The sequence below is a fragment of the Colius striatus genome, chromosome 15, assembly GCF_028858725.1.
Source record: "Colius striatus isolate bColStr4 chromosome 15, bColStr4.1.hap1, whole genome shotgun sequence".
In the NCBI taxonomy this organism is placed as follows: Eukaryota; Metazoa; Chordata; class Aves; order Coliiformes; family Coliidae; genus Colius; species Colius striatus.
In genome coordinates, this window is record NC_084773.1 from 7,998,163 (window position 1) to 8,022,202 (window position 24,040).

General features: G+C 36.1%; 1 protein-coding gene across 1 annotated transcript in view; it reads left to right on the forward strand.

Moving 5' to 3' along the window:
• The window catches only part of CACNA1D (calcium voltage-gated channel subunit alpha1 D), a 157,275-nt gene extending 138,529 nt beyond the window's left edge, over nucleotides 1-18,746 (forward strand). The window contains exons 42-50 of the mRNA XM_062008666.1: nucleotides 1,350-1,480; nucleotides 8,905-9,021; nucleotides 10,616-10,998; nucleotides 11,311-11,337; nucleotides 12,245-12,391; nucleotides 13,919-14,082; nucleotides 16,246-16,367; nucleotides 17,131-17,451; nucleotides 18,453-18,746. Of these exons, the coding sequence (XP_061864650.1) occupies nucleotides 1,350-1,480; nucleotides 8,905-9,021; nucleotides 10,616-10,998; nucleotides 11,311-11,337; nucleotides 12,245-12,391; nucleotides 13,919-14,082; nucleotides 16,246-16,367; nucleotides 17,131-17,451; nucleotides 18,453-18,746 (1,706 nt within the window). The remainder of the gene's footprint in view (nucleotides 1-1,349; nucleotides 1,481-8,904; nucleotides 9,022-10,615; nucleotides 10,999-11,310; nucleotides 11,338-12,244; nucleotides 12,392-13,918; nucleotides 14,083-16,245; nucleotides 16,368-17,130; nucleotides 17,452-18,452) is intronic.
• Nucleotides 18,747-24,040: the final 5,294 nt, after the last annotated feature.

Genomic DNA, 24,040 nt, shown 5'->3' on the forward strand with positions numbered 1-24,040 from the left:
CTGGACATGTTAGATTTTCTGTATTTAATCAAGTCACAACAGTACAGAGTAACTCAGACCCTGAGAGAGGTGTTCAGCAGTTGTTTGTCTCAGCAGGGATGACTGGAATGATGGGAACTTCCTGCCCATGAGGATGTGGGCCCTAACAGTGGAGAGAACTGGATACCTGAAACATGCCAGCCCTCCTCTGCTAGCCAACTAGCAGCTTGCAAATAGCTGTCACAAGACACAGAAAAAAATCAAGAGATCAGGCAACACAGCAGAAAGGGAAATAGCTAACTTCATGCCAGATAACTCTAGAGGAGAAAAGCGTGTGGAAACAAAAGCAATGTTTTTGAATAGAAAACTGTTTCTAGTTTTCTGGCAAGCTTTACTCATGAAACTTGCACAGCTGAATGATTCAGTGAAACTCATTAAAACAGGCAGATACTTTCTTAAATGGTATGAACCAGGTGATATTGGTATCCTCAAGAGGTACCTGCCTTTGAGCTTTGAAAGCGTTGAAATTGGGATTTTGTTCACAACAGTGACTCTGTAAAAATGCTAGGTTTTGAAGTGCACTAAATTAACTGGTGCAAGTTAGTTTCCTTTCTATCAGCATTGCAGAGCTGAGACGATACAATAATGTGGGAAAGCACCATGTTGTTTCGTGTTTACTAGCATACCGTTCTATGATTCTATACCTGTAGAAGGTGGCTAAGGACCACATCTTCACTTAAACAAGAGCCTCATAGAAAATATGTGAAACTGTAACCTCTGCAGGATTTGCTCAGGGTGTAGAATCTGTCTTATTGGGTGACAAAAGATAACAGAAGATACAGACTGATGTGGGCATCTGGAAAACAAATAAAGGTCAAACTGAAAGCTGCTTGGGTATTACAGTGAAGGCATGACATCAGTAAAAAAAAAAATGTTCATAGCAAAGCAGGCTGTAAACATTTTTATTTATTTCTTTTTAGAGAGTCACTCTTATGAACATAAGAGTATGGAAGTCATAGTAGCTTTTCTTTTAAACCGTTTATTCCAAGTAACTAATGCCAGTCTGTCAGTTTCTATGCATTTACAGACATGTTTATTATCTTGTTAGAAACTTACATGAACTAGCTTAGAAGTACATGACATTTGTTGAGGTATTTTCTTCTTTAATAAGGAAGAGTTCACATAACAGACTGAGCCTAAGCTGCTTGCTAAAACATTGCTTTTAAACTAGTTAGAGGTTCCAGTGTTGTAAGCTGTAAGCACAGTACCTATTGCACCCATCACATTTTTACCCCCGAATCAGATATGAGTGTACAGGCTATTGATAAATGTGCTGACTTGGGAGAGATCTGTCTGGTCTGTTCATTTAGATGATGAGGTAACCGTGGGGAAGTTCTATGCCACCTTCCTGATACAGGACTACTTTAGGAAATTCAAGAAACGCAAAGAACAAGGACTGGTGGGGAAATATCCTGCGAAGAATACCACAATTGCGCTGCAGGTGATTTTGTTTTTACATTTTCAACTAACCATTCTGTGAGCTCACTTGAAACAGCAGGTAGATGAATGTTGATGATTGTACAGTGCTGCTAAGGATTTTATTTAGCTGGGACACTTTTGGCCCTTATTCATCAGAAAGTAAAATGTAATCCTGCTATTCTGTTTATAACAAGGTAAGTACAAAAGTTACTCTCTGTGGGTTACTCAAACAGTAGCAATGGTTATAAATTTTCTTGCAAGTCTAGGTGATACATCACAGTCTAAAGCTGCTCATGTACAATTAGATAAATACAGTTCTGAGCTATCATTTCCTTACTTTGTTTTGCTTTAACTGCCGGTTTCTAACCACAATTTTTGAACTGCAGATTTAATTTCTTGTGTTCCTAAAATGCTATAAGCTGGTTCTCAGGTAACTTCCTAATGTGCATAACCTCATAGTAAAGACAGTTTTATGTGGTTTTGTTCTTGATTCTCCTTGTTCTTTTTATTTTCCACTTATGATTACTGGGGAAATACATTCCTATTAGTATTTTTTAATGTTTACAAATGTTGGACTTCACATTCATCGATTTCTTTTATAGGAAGTAATATTAGCATACTACATTTGTCATGTACTTCTATCTGTCTTTAAAAGAAGCTATCAAATGGAAACAAGGACAATAAATCTGACCACCAGTCTCCCTCAGTGGGCCTGCAGCAAGCAGTCCATAGAGTGTATGTGATCTGTAGAACATGTTCTGAAAACATCTGTTCGCTGATGCCCTTTGTATTAATGAATTTTAAAACAGGCAAATGGAAGGCTGACCTCAGATAATTCCAGACATTGTGTACTGCACTATTTTTATTCGATTGCAACTTTCTGAATTTCAGTTAATGCTGAGTAGGTTCCTACAAACTATAAAGATATTGAATGTTTCTGATAGCTTTTTATTCTGATGCCAAATATGTGGTGAAAAATCCTTTATAAAAAGGGAGGAATGCATTAACCTGATTCAGGTACTATTTTCTTTATTAAAAATCCTTCTGGTTTATACTTTCTTCTAGCAGAACTATCTTTGCTGTCTTAAGTGGGTGATATTTTACTCCTATTTCCTAAGAATGACTTCACTGGCAGCCCTGGCATATATTCTATTCCCAGTACCATAAGCATGAAAGAGGCAACAGGCAGAGAAAGGTTCATCACAATTCTTGCTGTTGATATGTGAGCACATGACTTGCCAGGACAGTAGGAACTATATTTTTGTATCATGAGAGAAAATGTTGAGGGCTGTAAGAGATAAAAAGACTGGAAGCGGTTGAAAGGGAAGTAAAAGATATGGGATTTCTAGGAAGGACTTTGCAGGCTTCTTAATTTCAGAAGCATGTGAGCACAGGAGCTCAAAATTAGTTTAAGCCAGAGTATTATGGTTTTCCACTTATGTTTTCAAAATTACACACATAACTATAGAATCAAGCAGTGAGGTTCCCAATGTGTGTGTGTGCTGTTGGTTGTTGTCGGATTGTGCTTCTTATTCAATAACAGGCAGAGATCTGCAGAGAAATACTTTTCGATTCAGCAAAAAAAAAAATCACCATGAATCTCTGCTAGGAATCTACAAAAGTGTCTTTTTAAAAATTGTGTACTTCAGCATTTTGGGCACTGTAATTTATGGATATACCAGCAATTTGATTTTCAACTACAGAAATTCAGTTGAATGATTTATGAAAGGCATGTAACTATGAGAATGTTATTGCAGTTCCTGGACAGCTAATAGTAGCTATTTTTTTTTCCATTTATTCTCTCGAATACTGTTTGCAGATCTCTGGTAAACAATGCACTAAGAAAGGCAGAAACATGTGATATCACTGTCTCATCCAGCTTCTCAGGGAAGTTATGGTAACCATGATGTCAATATATGCCACACTTCATTGTAAACACTGAAGGGACTTTGTATAACAGTCATGGTGAATTTATATGTTTATTACCCAGTTCATATAGATGAACTCACTGTTTATATTTACCCCCCCATAAAATAAACATACAAACCACATATAGTATTGCAGCGTGTGACTTTGGTTACTAAGGTATGTGTGGAACAGATTGTGAACACAAAGGTTCTAAATTAGTCAGCTTTCACTCCTCTCTGGAAGGAAAAAAACCATTCTCAGCTACACCCAAGTTCCTGCCACTGAAATCCACCAGTAACTGTGGGCTTTTTTTTTTTCTTTTCATTTTTTGCTGTTTAAATCTTGTATTTTTGTTCTGAAAAGTTTATTTTTGAAATTAGAAACTTCCTGTAACCAAGGCAGGGATGTGACTTGAGCAACAGCTTTTCTTTAGTTTCTTTTTGAAACTATTAAGATTTCACAGTATCTAGTTATCACAATAATACCATTGCAAAGATCTTCAGCTATCTGGACTGCTCCAGAGGAGATGAGAGCAGCAGAAACTGGGCTAAGTTTGTCTTTAGTTTTTTTCAAGCTCTGTAATTCAGAACCCTCCTATCCTAGGGATTGTTTGCTTAAAGCTTTAAATAAGATGAGGAAAATTCTTTAATCAGGCTACAATAAGGAAAGGCTTTCCAGTTATTCAATCCTTGTATTTGTAAAGAACCAGACCAATGATATTTTCATGTTCTTCTCTACACCTCACCCTATTGCAGAGCAGTTATCATGTTGCAGAATCCTTAAGCAAATCAGCAGATGATAAACAATGTCACCTCTTAGGGTGTGTCAAAAGCTGTATGAGCAATAAATGCTCTTGTACTTTTTCTGACATCTGTAGCTTTCTCTTGAAGTAGTTGAAATTAGCAGCAGAACTAATTAGTTAAGAACATGCTTTCTAAGAATCTCACATCCTACAGTTGCTGCATTGTCTTGCCTGGCCTTCCTTGTCTCCTTTCTCCTTCAAGAAAAGGAGAAAACAACATGGTATCAAGTTTTACAATCCACTCCTAACCATTGAATGAAGAGGTGAGTTACAGTTTTATAGTCCTGCTGATTGTTAGAGATGACCATCACACATTGAACTCACATCCTTTGCCTGAATTTTAGTTGGTTGCATGAGTCGAAAACTTGCATGCCAGAACCTCAACCCAAATGGTATAAAGCAAACAGCTCCTTTGATACCAGGTTTGAGAAACGTTTGCAGGGGAGAAAAAACAACAAAAGTTTGACCTGAGTCAGAAAATCAGAACTAGGTTTGCTTCATGAACAACAGAGCATGCAGCAGGGAGGAATTGCCCTTCTTACTCTATTCAGGGTGATTTTTAGCCCATAGAGTTTGAGTTCAGATTTTCCTCATGGATGCAGTGTTTGCTGTTAGCCTAACACAGGCTACTGTTTGGATACATGCAGTCAGTGAAGAGGAAGCAGTCTGAAAAGTGAAGTGGCTCTGTGATTTATCTGCTCAGGCTGTTGGGGAAAGCGTTTTGATGTGAAGTTTCAAATTCTTCCTCACTCAGAAAAGGACACTTCAAAATATAACCAACAACATTTTGTCTATATTTACATCTTGTCACTGAAAAATCTGCAGAAATTAAATAACATCCCTTGGAACTACAGCAGCCTGTCTTCTGCAGAACCAGGGGTTTTTACTACTTATGAAGGGAAGAAAGACAAGTGGTTTTGAAATGACAGGTGACCAGTTCATCTAAGCTATCTGTTGTTATTTTTGTGGTGTTACACATGCTCCTAGGATGTGAGAAAAAATACTCCTTAGGGCTCCCAATGCCTTCCTTGTGCTACTTCCTTGTGATACATATACAGTGAAAGCAAATATATTTTCGGGGTAAAATCAGAACAGTTATATTTGTAGCAGTAGCTCAGGAGGTGTCTTTTTGTAGTGATGGAAATTTCTATTGAGCCAAACAGTAGTCAGATTGCTAGTAAAATAAATGTTAAGTGAAGCATGAACAAGTCTAATTACTTTCATCTAGTAAATAGAGTGAAATAATTAATTCTACTCTATTTTTCCTAGGGAAAATATCATATCAACTATGTAACATTTGCATCGGTATTTCACATTTATTTACACGTAACCCTCTTTGTTAGTAGATACAAATAAAAATTAAAGGATGTTTCCCTTCGCAAGTACACAAAAGCACAGATTTATTGAGCTAAGCTTGATTTTGGGAACATGTTTCAGACTAAACTAATTATGCTTTTGTTTCTCTCTGTAAATGCTGTAATAACAACCCTGCAGTAAACAGTAACAGCAAGAAGAAAAAAGCCTCTAGTAGGCATGAGCTGAGGGGTTAATATGTTGCTCAGGTTCAATTTGATTGTACTCCCATGTTCATGTAGCATTCACGGCTTAGCTTGAAGGGAGTCTGGATTTGACTGAAAGAACAGAGCTTTTGTGTAGTTGTAGAGCAGTGCAGTCAGCTTCAGCATTAGAAGATGGACTCTATGAAGATGAATAACACTGGGGAATCAAGACTTGACTACTATGTTTCTTACATTCACTGCTATAGCGTAGGTCTACTCAGCTATTTTTTTGCATGCTTCTTTTTGTATTTTAATAGTTCTTGCATTCTGTTTTGTTGATATTAACCTCCATTTATTTTGGTGTTGAAGTGGCAGTGTAGCTTTGCGATTTGTTGTTCTTTTTTTGGTTGTCTTTGCTATGAAATAGGCAGGTAGTAAAAACATGTTCATTATCTACAAATGTAATGGTTTAGATGAACGTTTTTAGAGTAATAAGCTTCCAGTATTCTGATGCTCTGAAGACCTAAGTATTTAGAGTTCACGTTTAGGCTTTATTTGAGATCTGGTGAGTTTAAATAACAATATACATAATCCTTCGAAAACCTGTGAAGCAAAGCTTACAAGTATCTCTTCCATTTCCTAGTATCACTCTAAGATGCCTCAAAAGAGGGAACATTTTGTATTTACATGACTAGAAAGAGTGTAGATGAGAGTGATTCTGACTGTGTAAATAAGGGTATTATGTTTGCAGTTCTTAAGCTAAGCACAAACTGCATCTGTGTTTAGATTGCACCATACCTCAAAATGGATGTGGGCTGAGTTTAGATATAGGGAAAATTACCTTTTTGTGGTTGCAGTATCTACATGTTTTTCTAAAAGTCATGACTCTGGAGTCTTGTATTACACAAAACTTTCTTAATATAAGCCATATATCTAAAATGATGTTGCTATTTTATGCACACTATAGATGTGGAAAATTTCTTTTAAATCAATTTGGCGTTTGTTAAAAGTAGTATTTTTAAACAGTTTGACTGTTTAACATTTAACTGTTTAACATTTTAATGCCTAACTTGACTTTTAAATGTTGTGATGTTTTGGCATGAGGTGCTTTTTCGAACATCTTTAAGCTTCTCTCTTTCTCTAAATGACCAATTCAGAAAGAGAGTTATTAGTCATATGACATTTTTTCTCATGGATATACTCCTACAGTTCCGTTATTTCAACATTTGAAAGCATATGTTTGTCATCTCAATGCTGTGTCAGAAATAGGGGCATCATTAATTGTCTCTTGAGATGCTATTTAGGACCCAGCACTGGTGTATTAGTGCCTTGTGCCACCTTGAAAACATCACAAGTGTTATTATGCTTCATAAGGCGTAGCTGCACAGAACGATCATGGTAATTTGAAGTCACCTTATGCATTTATGAGAAGCCTTTTTAAAGACATGCTTGGGTTTGTTATGTGATTATGTTGTTCAGTGTGCTGTGTGTCACTGGTTTGCTAATTTACTGTTGGACTAATATATGTCATCTTTCTAATCCCCTATAAATAAAAAAATTAAGCAAGGCAGGCATCAAAAATAAAATTTTGGAAAGTGAATAAGAAGTAACTTACAAAGTTACTTTGCAAACTTACAGTGAAATCTCTAGAATAGCATTAGAGGCAAGAAAAAAGGAGTAGCACTATTCTCTTCTCTTCCTTTACTTCAGAGAAACAACAAAATAGGAAAACCTGAGTAGAAACAACAGATGTTCTCTTGCAGAACTGCATTAATTATTCAGTGCTGCAGTTTTGATCAGTTATCCCTATAGAACTAGTGCTTAAACCTGTCTTTTGCATGTTCTGTTACAAACCCTTTCATCTTCCAATGTCTTTGATGAAAACAAAATTTGCTAAAAGGTATAGGATAAGTCCACATAAAAATTAACACCCATGTGAGAAAAAAAAAAAAGATTGTTTTTTTTTTTTTCCCCAGTTACAGGTACATTAGGCAAAGAATCACAGAATGGTAGGGGTTGGAAGGGATCTTTAGAGATCTAGTCCAACTCCCCTGCTAAAGCCAGGCCCACCTTGATCAGGTGACAAAGAAACGATCCAGGTGGGTTTGGAAACCTGCCAGAGAAGGAGACTCCCCACCCTCCCTGGACAGCCTGTGCCGGAGCTCCCTCATCTGAACAGCAAAGAAGTTTCTCCTTATGTTCATTGGAACTTCATATATTCCAGCTTGTGCCCATTACCTGTTGTCCTGTAACTGGCCCCTACAGAAAAACGACTGGCCCCATCCTCTAAACATATATCCTTTAGGCATTTACAAGCATTGATAAAGTTCCCTCTCAGTCTTCTCTTCTGCAGGTTAAACAGCCTCAGATCTCTCAGCCTTTCCTCATCAGAGAGAAATGCAATGTCAGTAAAGAGCTAAGCAAACAAATCTTTGATTTCTTCTAAACCCAAGGAGATAAAAAAAGAGTTGAGAACAAGATTGTATTTTTTGCTTTGGACTGTGATAGCCAGAGTTAAAACAGGAAAGATAACTCCTTTCTTGAGGTAAGGCAGGCCTATAGAAAAGCACTAAATTCTTGGCCCTGGTATGATGTCTGTTTCCTCTCCAATGTGCGTTTCAGTCTCTGACAGTTTCAGCATTATCCCTTTTCATAAAGGTTGCTTGTGACAGCAGGAGTATGAACTGATATATGCCAAGGTCCGTGCTACTGTAGCAGATGATTTTCTGTCCTGAACTAAAGCTTTAAATCAAGTATCTGTATATCACAGTGCAGTGCAAATGAGCTGGAATTATTTCACTGCTTTCTTTTCCATCTGAGCTCTGCTAAAACTGCTGTTGCTGGAGCAAAGATCTCCTTGTGTTTCCTTTGTGGACACAAGCTGCAAACATGTTTTTAATGTTAAATATACATCTCATTGAAATGCATTTTTTGTAGTTCTTGATGATTGCTTATACTTTATTATAAGATGGATTTTCTTTCCGTACAGTTCCACAGACATCAGTGGTCATTTAGTGAGGATCTACACTGTGATAATAAAGACATGATCACCTCAACAGGTTTATACTGGAATATACACCTTTTGTTACTAGCAGTGGAGACATATAGGAAGATGCATCCTCTATGGATGTCAGGATACAAAAAAATTTCACTGTCCTTTAAAATAAATGTACACAGCTGTAACTAATGAAAAAGAATTTGCATTCTTAATGTGTTATGATATTGTCATTGATTTAGGCAGGACTAAGGACACTTCATGATATTGGCCCTGAAATACGCCGAGCTATATCCTGTGACTTGCAAGATGATGAACCAGAGGAAAACAATCCAGAGGAGGAGGAAGATGTTTATAAAGTAATGTCAGAACACAGCTACATGAATTCTTTTATCCTATAATATGAGATTAAAGAATAATCTTATCCTTCAATGTGGAAGAATAATAATAATCCCTGAAATCAGCACAATATATAAATATTTTCTAAAGAAGTATATTTTATATGTATATATAAAAATGGTATTACCAGGATGCTTACATCTCATCCTAAATTTATGAAACAGTTCTTGCAGAGTAGTTCTTCTAATTCTTTGCCATTAATTTGTTTTTTCTTAAGTGAATCCTAAGAAAAGGTAGGAACTTTGCTACTATAAAAATTTGAGATGGCAAAGTTTAAACTGAAAGTGTCTTAACTTCTGCAATGGTAGACAGGAGGAAGAGAATGAAATTCTATGCAGCCAAACCACAACAGACACAAAGCTGTGTATTTTCAAATGAATGCCTGAAATTACACAATTCAACCGAATATGAATGCCATTTCCAATTTCCTGTGAGGGATATCAATAAGAATCAATCAGAAAAACGGATTGGTTTTCCTTTTCTGTGCTATAGATATCATACTGCAGACACATCTGCTCTTCTGAAATACTGGTGAAAACTTATTTTTCCTTGCTGGGTGACAAATGGTTTGCAGATCATTCCCAATTATAATACCAACTTTAGGTGTTCACCATTAGGTATTATAATTGGGAATGATCTGCAAACCATTTGTCACCCAGCAAGGAAAAATAAGTTTTCACCAGTATTTCAGAAGAGCAGATGTGTCTGCAGTATGCCTCTGCTGTAATTACTTCAGAAGCCCCATGGCTTGCTCTTATCCTTTGTGAAAAAGGAGGATGTGGTACTGGAAACAGGGCTGCAGCTTATACCATCAGGAGATGCATTTCTCTGCCAACCATCATTACCTCCTGTCTTCTCTAGATTGAGCTTCAAGACAGACTGCTGTCATCCAGGACCCACACCTGGCTAGACAGGGAGGCTACCTAATCTGGGTCGGCTGTAAAGGAGCTGCATGTCATAGTCATAACTTAGCACTTCATTCTCTCTTTCACCATCCATCACACTCTCAGGGCTTATAAAGAGTTACTACTCTTTCTTGTAGCTCTGCAAGAGGAAAGAATGGAAGCACTGAAGCTTAATGTTACCTCCTTGAGATATGCTTGCAAGCTGTTGCATGGCACTCCATCCTGTCTGAGTGATGCCTGTTGAAAACCGATGCTGTGGGAGAATAGGAGGGAATTCCACCACAGTGTTCTCGAAAATTACACAGACACGGCCCTTTCTGAGGATGTTGTTGCATGTTCATGAATGGGAACCTAGGTTTCTCCTGTGTAATAAAATGTGGAGAAAGCTGGATGTCACATTTAGTTGTATGGAAAATGATCACAGCATAATGATGATTTGACTCTGAAATACAAATATTGTCATTATCACAGTCACATCTTACTTCAGGAGATCCCATTTGAAGCATTGTAAAATTAGAAAGAGAACTCACAGATTATTTTAACTGATACTTTTGTATGCATGTAGGAGAGAAAAGTAAGTTATCACTGTCGAAAATATGTTCTGCTAAGGTATCTGATGTAATTCTTTCTTTTTCTTTCCCTAAAACAGAGGAATGGTGCCCTCTTTGGCAACCACATAAACCATATTAGCAGTGACAGACGAGATTCATTTCAACAGATCAACACCACACACCGTCCCTTACATGTTCAGCGGCCTTCAATTCCATCTGCAAGTGATACTGAGAAAAATATATATTCTCAGGCAGGAAATTCTGTGTACCACAATCATCATAATCACAACTCAGTAGGAAAACAAGTTCCAAATTCAACAAATGCCAATCTCAATAATGCCAACGTGTCCAAAGTTCATGGAAAACACACAAATTTTGGAAAACACACAAATTTTGGAAATCATGAGCATAGATCTGAAAATGGGTACCATTCATACTCCAGAACGGATCATGAGAAGCGCAGAAGGCCAAGCAGTAGGAGGTAAACTTACAAATACGTGTTTGTTTTTGAATAAGTTTGTGCATTACAAATACACCATAAGAAAACTTACGCTATGTGAAACGTTTAAATATTTAGCACCATGTCTGTTGGCTACTGATGTATGAAATGTATTTAAAATACAGCTCTGATGTATGGGAAATGTGTATCACTTTATTAAGGTTTTAAAGTAGTAGTTTTCTTTAAAGTAAAATTATTAATTACAGCACAGACACTGTAATGACCAATGAATTTCTCTTAAACTACCTGATTTTAAAGTGTCTTTTTCCTTATTTTCATGACTTACCTGGTTAGAACCCGCTACTATGAAACATATATTAGGTGAGTTAATATTGTTCTGACATAATTAAAAAGGACAGTAGTTTCTTTTCCTTTCTTCCTTTTCTCCTTTTCCAGTTCCCCTTTTCCTATTACATTTTATTTTTTTTAAAGCAGTACAGTTTACAAAAATAACTGTATGACAATGCATATGATGAATAACAAGTGATGATTTCAAGTGACGATTTCTAAGTCAGACTTTTCACTGCCTATTCTAAAAAGATAAGCTTCTCGTAAAGTTAAAAATTATTCAAGCCCTTTTAAAAGTTCAGGCAGATTTGTGCAGTTTTTGACAGATAAAAAATCCCACCTTGTGGTAATCTTTGTTTAGCATCAGCTTGCAAAGACTGCAGAAGACATTTACTTTAGCTGTGATAAATATTTATGAGTACAGTTCTACTTATAGAGGACCCAAAATCTTTCCTGGCACTATGTCTGCCTATTTCTGAAGACAACTTTTAAAAATAGGATATATTGTGTTACTTGAAGTGCATTGCTAAATGAACAGTCAGTGCTAGTTACTATCAAGATTTGCACATCCATTTCTGATTTTTCTTGGAATATCTCAGGGAGTGCTCTTTAATATTTTAGCCATTTGGCATTTGAGAGAAGCTTTGTTTTCTCACAGTACTCTGAATTTGTATTTTGTAAAAATACCTTAAATGTATTTGACTTTACTGAGCATCCTCATATTAATTATTTTAATGGCAATGGAAATAAAGGGAAACCAGCTTTAAGAAACAGACACAATATTAATGTTCTGTTTACTATAATACCACATTCTGGCAACAGAGGAGTTATTAAAGCTTGTCTTTTTTCTATTTTTGTTTTGAAGCATATTAAAAGAACTGCATTTAAAGTATGAGAAATAAAATATTAAAAGATAAAAGTATTTGTTGGCTACTTACAGATCTGACTCTGGTGATGGGCGTCGACCTACTATTTGCTGTGAGGAACGTGAAGTTCAAGACTGTTGCAATGACCATTATTTGGGAGAGCAGGAATATTTTAGTGGAGATGAATATTATGAAGAAGATAGTATGTTGTCAGGAAGCAGGTGAGGATATTTGTTAAACTGGGAAAAACATTTCAATAAACTGGATACATATCTGTGAAGTCTTCACTAAGCAAACTTAACACTGCAAATTCTCCAACAAAGTTCATACTCCACAATTTCTGGTTAATGCAATGCTGAATAGGAGTAGTGTGTGCACCAAAGATCTTTTGTAGCAGATATCACAGGCTGGGTCCAGCAACACTTCTGGACCAAATTAAAAGGAAAACACGAAGTAAGCTTGTCAGCTTGTTCTCTTCGACTTGATTTCACACAGTTTTTTAAAGAACTGGACTGGATGGGTTTATCTAAGTTAAGAGACTAAAGTTGGATTGAGACTTACCAAATTAGTTTGGTTTGAGCCCTGTGCCATTGGCTTCATGCAGTGATAGCTTCAGCAACAGTACAGGTCCTAACTTTGCATTGGGACTACTCCTGTATGTAAAAATTTGCATTTGTTCAGGCAATGGGTGGGTGCTACTTTGGAAGGAAGACTTTTCATATTCCTGGTTTAACTTTTAAAATGTGAGACCATTCCAGTATTTTCTGAGTATCAACGTGACACAGAACAGAACCTATGGTTGGCAATATTGAAAGGCTTCCTATTTAAAAAAAAACCAAACAAAAAGCCAGCACCTTTTCCCTAAGTATCTCACGATTTTTAAAATTACAGAATATTCATCTTCTCACTTTGATATAGAAAGACAAATGTGTTTATGAGATATTGAGCAGATTTCTGTTTCTCTTTCTTACAATAGCTCTGTTTCTCTTCTGCTAAATAAATTCAGTAACTGCTCATATATATCCTTCTGTCGATATTTTTTTAAGTCCCACGCAGAAGTAGAGGAATTTATTGTCATTTTATCTTAGATCTATAAGTGCATATGCACAGGTGCCAGACATGCTTAATTCTCTTTCTCCTCTACCGTCTTTCATTGCCATCTGGGTTCTGGCAAGATTGGCAACCTAATCTGCAACTTGTTGGTTTGGTTTGCATAAAAGCTGAGATTTGTATCAACGCTCAATTTTACAGAATTCCCAAATCCCTATTTTTTAAAAATATAATTACAGTCATGTAAAACCTTTCCAGGATTTTGATTTTCAACAGGAGAATTATCCAGAACGTAAAAAGAGGTTTAATTCTGTTCTCAGAATTTTTGTGCTCCACACATTACCCAGGGTTCAGAAGAGAGCATGGCAGTGGAACAGAGTTTTTGGTTTGTTTTTTGTAAAGCAATGTACATCTGAGGTCCTATATTTTAGCCTGTACTGGTAAGAATAACTTCACTGAAAATATAATTTGATAAAAATTTAGCCTGAGAACTTACTATGTAACTATGCTAGTACAAAAGTGTGTGCTCACCATCTCAAAATCAAGTTGTATGAACAGACCAGATTTTAAAATTGAGTTGTGTAGTTGTATGCTGTAATGTTTGGTTATCTTGCCAGAGAAAGAGTAGAAGAAATGTAACAGATCAGTTTGCAGAAACTGCCTGAAATAAAATTTTCTTTATTGTATTTTAAATGCAGGCATATATATGATTACCACTGTAAGTATCACTGCCATGACGCAGATTTTGAGAGACCAAAAGGTTACCATCACCCACATGGCTTTTTTGAAGAAGATGATTCACAGATGTGTTATGATACAAAAAGATCTCCTAGGAGACGTCTGCTACCTCCAACACCAACACGTAAGTACATTAAGAAAAACTTGTTTGCAAATCCAGAATTATGTAAATGTGTTCAGACATGTTCCAGTTTAGAAAGGCTTCTTTTTAACTTGGATTTGAAACACGACATTTCTTGAGTACTGTTTCTGATGTGTTACAGTGTATAAGAGAAATATCTATCCATCCCGAGAGACTGCTCAGAGAATCTGTGGATCTCAGCTTACGAGCCAGTCTTTCTGATATCTCTTGCCTCACTCATCCAATAAGATAAAAAATAACAAATTTAATTGCCAATTCTAACCTGATTTGATAAACTAAGGAAGAGAAAGGTGAACTGCAGCAGTAGTTTGCTTTGAAACTTTGAGCAGAGCATTTCAATTTGTATGCAATTATTCACACCTATGGATATGTGATTGATACTGCCTGAGTTGATGAGGTGCCTCTCTGGTGACTCACCTGCCAGCACTTCCCCTGTCCCCTAACAGCCCTGTTGCATAATGATGCTGTAATCAGTTCCATTTGCATCTTTACTTCTTATTGGTTTAGTAAACACTAGAGACTGAAGTAGGAGAATTTTCAGGGAGAAGAGAAACAAGAGTGAACTCAATGGTGCTTTGATTTTGGGGTTTTTTTTAAGTGCCTTTAGCTTTTTAAGGTGAGTTTCTCAAGTCCTTTTGAGCAATGAATGTGTTGCCCTCAGTTAAGCATCTTATTTCAGGTTCACATTAGTACATTATTCTGCCATCTCAAGAGCAGTGCTTAATATTCTATATTTCTTGTGAGAAAGAAAGTGTTTCAATTTATAGATTGAATAAGTGTTGTCACCTGATTTTTTTTTACCCATTTATTTAATTTTCATTTATTTTTCTTCGATCTTTCCCTTTGTTTCTCCTTATTAAAAAAAAATAAAAGTGTTTTAGAGACTAGTGTAGTTGAATCATTATACAGCATCTGAGGCACAGTCTCAGATGTTTAAAGCTACAGAAAGCTGTAGTAAAGTGCAGCAGCAAACTATATTGGTATATAATAAAGGAAACATCCTTTAGCAATATCATCAGCACTGGATCCGCACTTTTGGCACTCAGCTTCTCATGGCAAGACCAGTGATGGGGTCTCTGCTATTTGTCTTTCTGATCTTAAGAAGCACAAATGGAAAAAGCAGACTGTGAGTCTCATACTATAGAGGGTAAATAACTCAGATGAATGACAGAGAAACATAAAAAATTTGCTAGCTCTTCGAGCAACAGAAGGAAAAGACATCAGACAAAAGGGAACTTGTGAAAGGAGAGTCTGGTTTATCTTTCTACAACCTTTTCTGATAGCAGAGGAATTTTAAGTCAAAGAAATAGATGGACGCTTTGTATATCCATTCCATACATTGCAAGAGAGCAACCTTATAAAATTCCTCTGGGGACTTCCCATGGAAGTCTTGCAAGGGGATGGTTTCAGGCTTCCTGCAGCTGCAGCCTTTGGGATTCATTTAACTTTTCTAAGAAAGTTTTGATGACATTTCCTTTAGAGGAGGCTTACACTTTATTTCATTTAGAAGAGACTAGATAAATGTGCCTAGATTGGTGGTTATTTGATTATCTATTTCTGTTTTAAGTTGCATAAGGGTAATGTTGGAAGTCCTTTACCATATTATAAAGTCTTGTGACTCTATAATGTCACAAGAGCACAATCAGGCTTTGTGTCATAACCATTTATTTAATGTTCAGGAACACCACTGAGAAATTTTAGAGGCTCAGGATCAGTAGATTTTAAAAGAAGCTCAAACCTATTACTTGTAACTAGTGCATGGGCTGTTTGGCCTGGCCAGGAAGCCTTGATGTTCTTATGTAAAGGAAGACAAAAAGGGGAAAAAAAAAAAAAAAGAACCTGCAATATTGCACTGACCAGTTCCTGTTAGGATCTTTATTCAGCCCAAGTTAATGTAACACACAGTGCCTCAGCTGGGTGCTGTAGGTAGTAAATTAAGCTCTGTGTCAGGTTTTCCAGAGGCTTTTATACCAAACTCATCACCACAGTATTTGAGCAACTTACTAAGTGTACTGAGAAATGATTAAGATGTTCTTTCAGACTTTCCTGGGGTGAAGCATGCACAAAGCATAGTTGGAATTCTAGGAATAATAGACTTTGAGGAAAAGTACTTAATTTTTCTAATGAATTATGGTTTCCCTTTAGCAAATAGACGATCTTCCTTTAACTTTGAATGCCTCCGCCGACAAAGTAGTCAAGATGATATACCACTCTCTCCCAATTTCCACCATCGCACTGCTTTACCCCTTCACTTAATGCAACAGCAGGTAAACACAAGGTCTTATTTAACTAATAATGACTTACATCTTTCCAGCTTCTATATTGTATTTCTGACTTCCATTTCTGTTTGAAACAGTTCTAGTGTGATATGTAGTTTGTCTGTGGGCAACTTCCAGGCCACATGTGACTTGAAGTTGCTAAACACAAGACTTCTCAAACCGACCCTCTACAAAACATTGAAAATGAGTAGTTTTCTCTCTGACTCTGTAAGTGTCCATAGTCAGGATGCTCTAAGGAACTGTGACCAGGACTGCAAAATACAGTAACTGTTTATCAGTCTTTAATGATGAAGTTACTCAGCTCCATTTGTGAGAATTTGGAATGAAAACAGGCTCTTCTTCTGAGGCTCACTGCCCAGCTCTGACATGGCCCTGAGAAGGTGGCAATTTCCATTGCGTAGAGACACCATGCAGAATGTCTGGAAAGTGCTGACAGCTTCCTATCCTCTCCTTAAGAGACAGAAGGAATGTTTCTACACTCTCCTGTCTTTATATTGTATAAACAATTATTTTTCTATATTAGTGCTAATACCAAGATTTAATAATCCTAGTAATATCAGAAAAAGTACTATTTTATCCTGTCAGTTTACCAGTTGCAGTCCTGTTCCTCCTTTATATGACTGTTAAATATCAAGAAATGTTAACTTTGCATAGCTGCTGCCTGAACAATTGGTTTGAACTGCTGAATTGAAAAACTACTATGACTGAGCATTTCAGATCACTAACTTCTACAATTCTTTGCCCTTACCAGGTCATGGCTGTTGCAGGTCTGGATTCCAGCAAAGCCCATAAACATTCACCAAGTCGTTCAACGCGTTCCTGGGCTACCCCACCTGCAACCCCTCCCAACAGGGACCGTAGTCCATATTACACACCTCTAATCCAGGTTGATAGGGCTGAATCTACAGAGCATATGAATGGTAGCCTGCCTTCCTTGCACAGGAGTTCTTGGTACACAGATGACCCTGATATTTCCTACCGAACATTCACACCAGCCAATCTAACAGTACCTAATGACTTTAGGTATAAACATAGTGACAAACAGAGGAGTGCAGACAGTTTGGTAGAAGCGGTAAGTATTACAAGAACTTTTGAAGTAGCTAAGAGTGTCTGTCTAATTTTTGTGTTAACTTTTAAAAGCATATAATTCAGATCACATGATCTGATCTCTCAGTAAAAGTGGTATTTTCAGTTTCAAGGCCCAAAACTGTTTTTAGGTAAAGACAGGGGAACTTACTCATAGTTGTTCTGTAGTAACCGATTTCTACTCAATCCATATCTTGACATTACTGTGTCACAGAACTGCAGAGGTTTCAAAGAGATTTGAAATTTAAGTTCTCTAGATGAGGTTCAGTTATGAAGTGTCTGTCCACAATGGCTGATACAGAACAGATGATGCATGTTCCTGTACTTTCTGTTGTTTCTGTAGAAATACATCACTATTTTTGCAGAAATCTGAATAAAAGATCAAAAACTCTATAAATCAGTGTACTAAATGCAGAGAGGTGAATAACAACTACAGGAATTGATTCAGATGTGTACTAAAGAATGATAAGAATTCCCTTTTATATTAAAAAATATTTGAAGATATAGAGCATGAAGCATTTCTGAATTGTAGTTGCTGTTTTTGCTTCCATCTATAACTTCCTTTCCATCATTGTGAGCTAAACAATACACTTTGTTACATTTACAAATGAGACTTCAGCATCTTTTTACTTATACTCTGAAGTACTGAGAACTTATCTAAAATTCTGAGTTTCAAGCAGTTGTTCTACTTGCACCATCTGAGATATATTGTTATCTTTAGTATATATATCAGCCTGAAGACTGATATTTGTCAGACTGCACTCAAATTTTTGAAGAGTCAGATGTAATATGTAATCAGTTACATTGTCATGTACCTGCTACATTGTGGTTTGGGGACACTGATTGGTTCTTTACACATAGTTTTGTGTGGGTTGCTGTAGTGATGCAGCATGGAGTTTCTATTTTTTTCCACAGTGAGAAACATTGTTATGACCTGACTGTTTTTCTGTAATTCCCCTGTGTATCTCATTCTCTCCTGTCTGCCAGGTACTTATATCTGAAGGCCTAGGAAGATATGCAAAGGACCCTAAATTTGTTTCAGCTACGAAACACGAGATTGCTGATGCATGTGACATGACTATTGACGAGATGGAAAGTGCAGCGAGCAATCTTCTCAATGGAAATATTAGCAACGGGACCAATGGAGATATGTTTCCCATTTTAAGCAGACAAGATTATGAACTTCAAGATTTTGGTCCTGGCTACAGTGATGAAGAACCAGAAACGGGACGATATGAAGAAGACTTGGCTGATGAAATGATATGCATTACAAGCTTATAGTATTTAGCAAGGAAAATGATTCTAAAAACAGAAAAAGTGCCTCATGGTTTCAAGATGCTAGGCACTAGCTGGAGTGAATAACCAATCAAGTTTTGTACAAGTGATGTCACGCCTCAAGGAAGCCATAACTAATAGATTTATTATCTCCAGGTTGCCGAAACATGATCACAGCTGCAGTACGTCAAGTTTCCTCCCACAGAATCTTCAGTTCCTTTGTAGGAATGAGGGTATTTTGAAACCAAGCAGATTGTGACAATCAGTTTTTTGAGGGCTAGAGCGGGTTTCTGAGGTGTCTTTCAATTCAATTTCTTGCCTGTATTTCAGTCTTGTGCTGCTGTCCTTCCTAGTAGAGCAGGATTTTGTCACTGAAAATATCTGTATAAGTCTGGCCCAATTGCGTGGGAAATAGCAACATGAGAAGAGTGATGACAACCAGTAATGTCATTACCTCAGTACTCAATGGCATATCAGCTACCCGTTGCATATCCATTCTAAGATTGTTTTCAAATTTGCCTCCTGATTTCATAATGCTCTTCTAAAATACAGTTTGTCATGCTCTACCTGTTAGAGATTGTTGGGAAGTTATATAAAGAATAATCTGTCATATGTAACAGCAGTTTACATAGGAAAATATCATTCAGATGGTCTGTTTTATGACTATCACGTTAAGGGCAAAATACACTGGAATAATTGCATTCTTACTAATGCACTTGCAACCAGGTTATAGTAGAATTAAGTAAGATAGTTTGCTAAAAATTATATAGTAGAAATTATTGTAAATGAATTGTAATATACAATGATTTGTATTTGTAAAGAGATGTTCTATATTTTGTAATTATTGTACCGTAATTGAACTGCAGCAATATTTATGGACCCTAATTATTGTAACTCTCCACAGAATTCTAGATAGAAGTATTTTTACTTGGAATATATAGATCTATAGCATAAATATTTAAATAGAGACACCTCTCAGTGTAAATCTCTTTTTGGGATAAAGTGTCAAGTTTGAACTTGACAACAGAACAGATTATTTTCTTTTTTTTTTTTAATAATTGAGTCAAATGAATCTCTCTACATAAGGGATGCACAGTTGACTATTTACAGTCTTATACTTAGAAAGGTAAAAGATTTAAAGTTATTTTAACTTTTTTTTGCTTGAAAAAATAAGCTCTACTTTTATTTTTGTATAAATCCCATGCTAAAAATAAATACTAAAATTGTTTAAAAATTGACAAGTTCATGCTAGGTCATTACTGGCCATGAGACAATTGGTTTTGACAAATATTACCTACATACCCTGCTTTTGATAGGAAGCATCTTGGGTGGAAAATATTTCACAGGTAAATGAAAATGCTTTATTTCATACTACTTACTCTGCTTGGAAAGAAAAGAAATATGATAAAGTGATTCTTCACAGAACCAAAAACATTGCTATAAGCAGTATACTATTTTATTGCCTCTTCTTTTGTTCTATGTGTACTATTTCAAAGATTTATTTTTATGCAATCAAGAGAGGGCTTAGATAATGTTCACAATGCAGTAAAACCCTGAAATAACTTTGAGGCTGAAATGACCTTGGAGGAAAATCAAAAACTGCTGAAAGCTACTGTCTATTTTGTTAGCACTGGATAACAATGACTTGTTCTAACAAGTTCTCTTATCAGGTTTTACCTGTAGTTCATATGTTAGATAGCAATCCAGTTCACATTTTTACAAATGTGATGTTTAAAACATGTCAATACACATTTTGTACATAATGACAGTTTCCTATGAATAGCTCACAGACTTCCTCTGAAATCATTCTTATTTCAAATGCCAGGATAAGAACTTAAAAGGTTTGTAAATGATTTCTTGACCTACATCATTTTGTATTAAAACAAATGCAAAATGTTCTTCAAAATAAAACTGTGTAATAATTTTATTATACTTCAGACTCCTTTTACTAACAGTTTTTCACCAAGAAGCTCCAAAAGTTAAATTTTGTTTGCACTATTTGAAGAATGGGAGGGAATGTGTGGAAGTATGGTCACTAGTTTACACTATAATAGTCTTATTTATAAATGATTGCTGTTAACCAGACAGAAATAGAGAAATTAGAGCATTCATATAAAAAAGAATACTATTACTCCCCAACTCTCTAGAGAATTATTATTTCCCTGGATAGCGATCTACAGAAACAATTGAGAAAATCTGTCAAAAATCTGACTAAAATATCAAAACAAGCCTTTCATGCTGTCTGGGAGGAAACAGCTGGGCAGGTTACCCAGCTGTAGTCACTTTGTTACACTTTTCCTACTCCCAGAAACAAACTTTAGGAGACCAAAATGGAGTTTGTTGGATCTGGTATCACTGTGAAACAATGAGTAGTTTTCAACACTCCACGTCCTGTGGTATACCCACTTCTGAAAACTACCTTTAAGGCAGCTGAAGTTGAACATTAATTAAAAAAACAAACCAAAAAACAAAACTGCATGGACTTTTGATAGCACATCAAATTTGGCAGGAAACAGAAAACAATATGCTGACCTCACTGTGTTTTCTTGCTACTATAGTTAGTCCTTAGCGTTCAATAATCTGATGAGACACACTTTTGAGCATATTTGCTATTTTATGAGAAAACAGTACTTACCAAAATAAATAATGGAGATCTAGTTCCAAACCATGTTTGCAGTTTAAGGGAGAACATATATATGGATATATAGAATACCTGCTCGATTTTATTACGTAAGTATACAGAATAATCTATATATATGCACAATTACATGGTAATTAGCAACCTTAAAATACTGCAATCATTGTAATCACCTAATACAGAAAAACTAGAAGTTACCTCAACAATTAAAGCATATTTCTTGAGTTTCCAGATTTGTTTATATATGTGTATGATGACAGAACACAGTATTAAAGATTTAAACACTGCTAAGTCTTTTACACTGAAGTAAGTTCACTGAAAGACAAAATATATAAAATATATTAATATTTGAACAATGTCTTTATTTTTGAGCTTGGATGACAGAAGAACAGAGACTAAAAATTGTAATACTATCATAAGATCTACTTGTTTTCTCTCTACAATGACTCATTTTAACTACAATTTTTAAAAATCCTTGTTTCTGTGTTTATTTTATAGAACTCAGCTTCTAGGGTTCCAGTGTTTACATAGCTGCCTGATTGGGTTGCAGGCTAATTAAAATCAAACACTTCGAGAGGATTTTAAGCTGCAGAAACATAAGAAGTTCTGGTGTACAAAACCTTGAGTGGCCTTACATAAATTAAATACAATGCAATTTTGCAAATACTGATATTTTTGGCTGCTTTTAAAAGCACTTATCATGCTAAAGCAACTTGAAGTGAAATATACCTACAAAAGAAACAATTTTGGTCACTTTTCTTTCTTTATTTCTTTGTCCCCAGCCAGATACCTCCAACTGTGAGGCATCTGCAGCAAGCTATTAGAGTGGAAATGCTGCTGTTCTCATTCACAACACTTTTGCTGGTTCAAGCCATGCTGGCAGGTCTAATAACTTCCACATTCTTAGATCAAACAGTTTTAACAGTTAACTGGTTTTTACTACATAATGTGATATAATTTGTGCATTTATTAAAAAATGTATTACCTGGGTAGAACTGGGAACATTATTCAATCATACGCTGTATTGCTTTGTTAAATAAGTAAAATTCTGGAATCCTCAGCCTGTACTCTGCAATCCAACCAGGTATAAAAGCTGGCTAATTTTAGCTAGCAGTCTGCCAGTGCTCCACAGAGCATGTTAGAGTATCTTGTACCTCTTCCAAGTATCCCTTAGCAGACTTGACTCTGGTAGAAGTAAGAACGATTTTAACAAGACTTCAGTATCTGCAACCAGATACAGTGCAGGAGAAACTCAGAGCAGCTTGATGCTACCTAAAAATTTCCCTAGGGCAGCAGATGTTTTGAATACCTGAGCCATTTCTTTAGCATTGCATCAAGGGATACAGTGTGTAGCAGTGAGGCCTAAACTAATAAAGCAAACGCAGTTCACAGCAATGAAAGTATTTAAGTGATTAGAAGTGGAGGAATCTGCAAGGTAGCTGTGCTTAGAACTGCAGGAAAAGATGATGTTTCAGAAGTGCTTGATTATCTGATGACACACTGCAGCCATGTGCACCTGAACATAAGGCACACATGCAGTTTGTCATCTTTTCGGAGCTTGACATAATGGCAGAGGATGGCTCTATGTGTGTTCAGTAGTAAGTTATATAAGATAGTGGCTAGTTAATTCTCTGCAGTTGCATAATAACAATTCTCATCTTACATGCTGAGAGTGGAAACCAATATTGTAAATCTGCAAATTCATAAACTTCGGTATTTCATCTTTCCCAATTGCTTCCCCTCTCAACTGCACAGGACTGTGGTCTCACCAGTATATATTACTCTGAATATCCTAAAATTTTGCATTCCAAATGATACTAAGATACCTAAGAATACCTTTAAATTAAAATCTCAAATGCCCAGGCACTGAATAGTAATTATTTGCCATAAAAAGGTAACGCCATAGTTCATGCTTTCCTCAGTTGCATTGGATGAATTGTCTTATTAACACACCTAATGAGTAACCTATGACTTAAAATATTCTTGCTGTTCCCCTCATTCCAAAAGAATGCAGCACATAGAAAACATTTACCTGTCTCCTTTGGGAGTGGAATTCGCTGCTATTATCTTCCATCCACAGTGTTTTTATTTATCTTTATGCAGATACTCTAACGAATGAAGTCCTTTCCCTCAGCAGCAGGGCTTCCAACCAGTGCCTTACAGCATGCAGCACCAGGTAGAAGTGCCTGCGTTAAACATCTGCAGTTTTCCCTCTAGCCAACATCTGAGTCAGCATTTTTTTACAATCTCCTCAATGGTGTGAAATTCCATTTTTCTGAAAAAAAAGTTTATTCTGTTTATCACAAGTCCTGAGCAAACTTAAGCTACAGAAGCTTTTATTTTGACAGCCTCTTAGCCAGATGTTGTTTTGCAACACTGAATAAATCAAAACAATTCAATAGATTCAACTTCATTCAATGAGTTCAGTTTCTGTAGTTTTGAATTTTTTTAAATCAGTACCTGAAAGTTAGACTGATACAGAAAAAAGCTATGAAAGATCTTGCTTCACAATCTGAAGATGTTAAGCCAAAAATCTAGGTTCTAACTAAAATAGAGCATTGGTTCGATGAATAAGTTACTTGCCTTCTAATGGAAAAAGATCTCTTTCCCATATCATCAGTATCTGACCTTATACAGTTATTTTTACAAACTTTTCATTTTT